Source organism: Apaloderma vittatum, unplaced genomic scaffold (genome assembly GCF_000703405.1).
Source record: "Apaloderma vittatum isolate BGI_N311 unplaced genomic scaffold, ASM70340v1 scaffold27024, whole genome shotgun sequence".
In the NCBI taxonomy this organism is placed as follows: Eukaryota; Metazoa; Chordata; class Aves; order Trogoniformes; family Trogonidae; genus Apaloderma; species Apaloderma vittatum.
In genome coordinates, this window is record NW_009714772.1 from 10,789 (window position 1) to 12,904 (window position 2,116).

The following is a 2,116-nucleotide window of genomic DNA, read 5'->3' on the forward strand; positions in this document are numbered from 1 at the left end:
AAGTTGCTGTGTGGCAGGGAGACCTTCAGAGGTGGTCTTGACCTGACCCATAGGTTGCTGCTGGCTGGGATGCCAGAACCTCCAGCCAGGGCTCGGATTGGGGTCTAGTGGCCGTGCTCACCTGGAAGCCCGGCATCCACAGGAGGTCTTGGCACATCTGGAAACCAAGTTCCTCGGGCTGCGTTGCTCCTACAGACTTGCGGATGGGAGGGAAATACATTTTATACAAAATACTGGGAGCACTGCTCAGCAGAGGTCACGATGGACATCGCTGCTGATAGATGTGCTGGGAGGATGAGCGGTGATGTGGGCCATGGCCACTGCCACCGCTAACAACAAGCCTTGCCCACCCTCTGCTGCAGGCTGGGATGCCACAGCCCAAATGTGGGCCAGGGAATAAATTCCAGTGGTTGTGCTGCCCATAGGCAGGTCTGGGTGGTTGGAGGTGTGGACACGGGCTCAGGGAATCTCTCTTGGGCTGTTCTGCTGGTGGACTGGATCTGCTCAGGGCCAGATCATAGAATCATAGAATCATCGAATGGCCAAGGTTGGACGGGACCTTAGAGCTCATCTCACCCCACCCCTGCCATGGGCAGGGACGCCTCTCAACCAGCCCAGGTTGCTCCAGGTTCATCCAACCTGGCCTTGACCATCTCCAGGGAGGGGGCAGCCACAGCCTCTCTGGGCAATCTAGTCCAGAGTCTTGTCCCCCTCACACTGAAGAATTTTCTCCTGATATAAAAGGACACTCTGCAACAGCCCTTCTGATGTCAAATTCATTACCTCACCAGGGTCCTTTGTGTCCTGAGCTGTGGCCTCATCCCAGCCCAGCTCTGGGAAGCCTCTATAAGGTCATGGGGAGACCTGCTCTGTCAGTCCTGGGACCCCGGGCGAGGTCGCTGCCCCAAAACAACCTTCCCTCTGAGGTTGGGTACATTCCCAAGGCCACCGGGTCAGGCTGCTTGGCTTTGTGTCACAAGGGACAGGACAGCCGTGCTGGGAAAGCCTCACAGCCTCACTGGTGACACTGGGTCACTCCCTGACCCCTTGTGTGCTCTGTCCTCCCTGGGGCTTCTGTGTTTGTCCCCCGTCCCCAGAGCAAGGAAAGGAGGCATCTGGTCAACAGAAAGAGCCTCCCAGCATCACCGTACCCTGCCTGGCAGCACCGGGGTTTGTGATGGACCCGTTGTGGGTCAGTCCAGGGTCAGAAACCAGACTTCCCCTTAAAATCATGGTCTGGGCTTCCTGGTAGGCTTCTGGCCTCAGTGTTGATGGGGAACCAAAGCTGGCAAAGCAATTACACTCAAGCAACCCCAGAGAGGATTCCAGAGCGTATATTTCATGTCCTAATGTTTGCTGGATGACTCCATCTGCTACGTCCACCTCCTCCAGTCCCCTAATTTCGCATTTTCTTCCAAAAAAGGTTTCATGTTTTCCGAAGTGTTTATTTAAATTCCTCCGTGAGCAGCTCTGGCTACTCTAGGTCTGCACAAAGGCTCTGAGCTCATTTGTCCCCAGAGGACTGGCGAAGCTGTGGGGGGGAGGTTATTTTTAACCACTGGCTGGTTTCTGCATTCTTAGGATCTGCTCACTGCCTTCCTTGGAGCTGTTGTTGTGTAGGGGCAGGTGTCCCCCCCTCTGCTGCCACCCCTCGGGCTGACACAGGGCAGCAGTGGGGCTCAGCTGGGGTGGGGGGATTTATCATGCTGCTTGAGAGAGAGCAATCTCCAACGAGGGGGGTGATTGCTGCTTACGAATTCCTGTACCAATAACTCCAGTGAGCGGAGGTGAAAGCTCTCTGAAACCAGAGCAGTGACCACACCTGATGTTTCCTCTCTGTATCCTCCCCCCGGGGCTGGGAGGGCCGCTCTTTCCAGAGAAGAGCTTCCATCCTGTTCAGACCTCTTTGCCAACCGCTTTGGGTCAGAGACAGAAACGTGACCCGGTTTGGCAGCCAAAGCATCGCTGCCCTTTCCCCGGGCGTTGTCTGACCGGACTCTGCTCCTGTCCCACAGTCCTGGCACAAGTCCTGCTTCCGCTGTGCCAAATGTGGCAAAAGCCTGGAGTCCACCACCCTGGCAGACAAGGATGGGGAGATCTACTGCAAAGGTGAGTG

General features: G+C 56.1%; 1 protein-coding gene across 3 annotated transcripts in view; it reads left to right on the top strand.

Annotated features, from left to right (window-relative positions):
- CSRP1 (cysteine and glycine-rich protein 1) overlaps positions 1–2,116 on the top strand; it is a 7,982-nt gene that overhangs the window by 5,497 nt on the left and 369 nt on the right. For all 3 annotated transcript variants that reach the window (XM_009868895.1, XM_009868894.1, XM_009868896.1), the window contains one exon: positions 2,016–2,109. In XM_009868895.1, the coding sequence (XP_009867197.1) occupies positions 2,016–2,109 (94 nt within the window). The remainder of the gene's footprint in view (positions 1–2,015; positions 2,110–2,116) is intronic.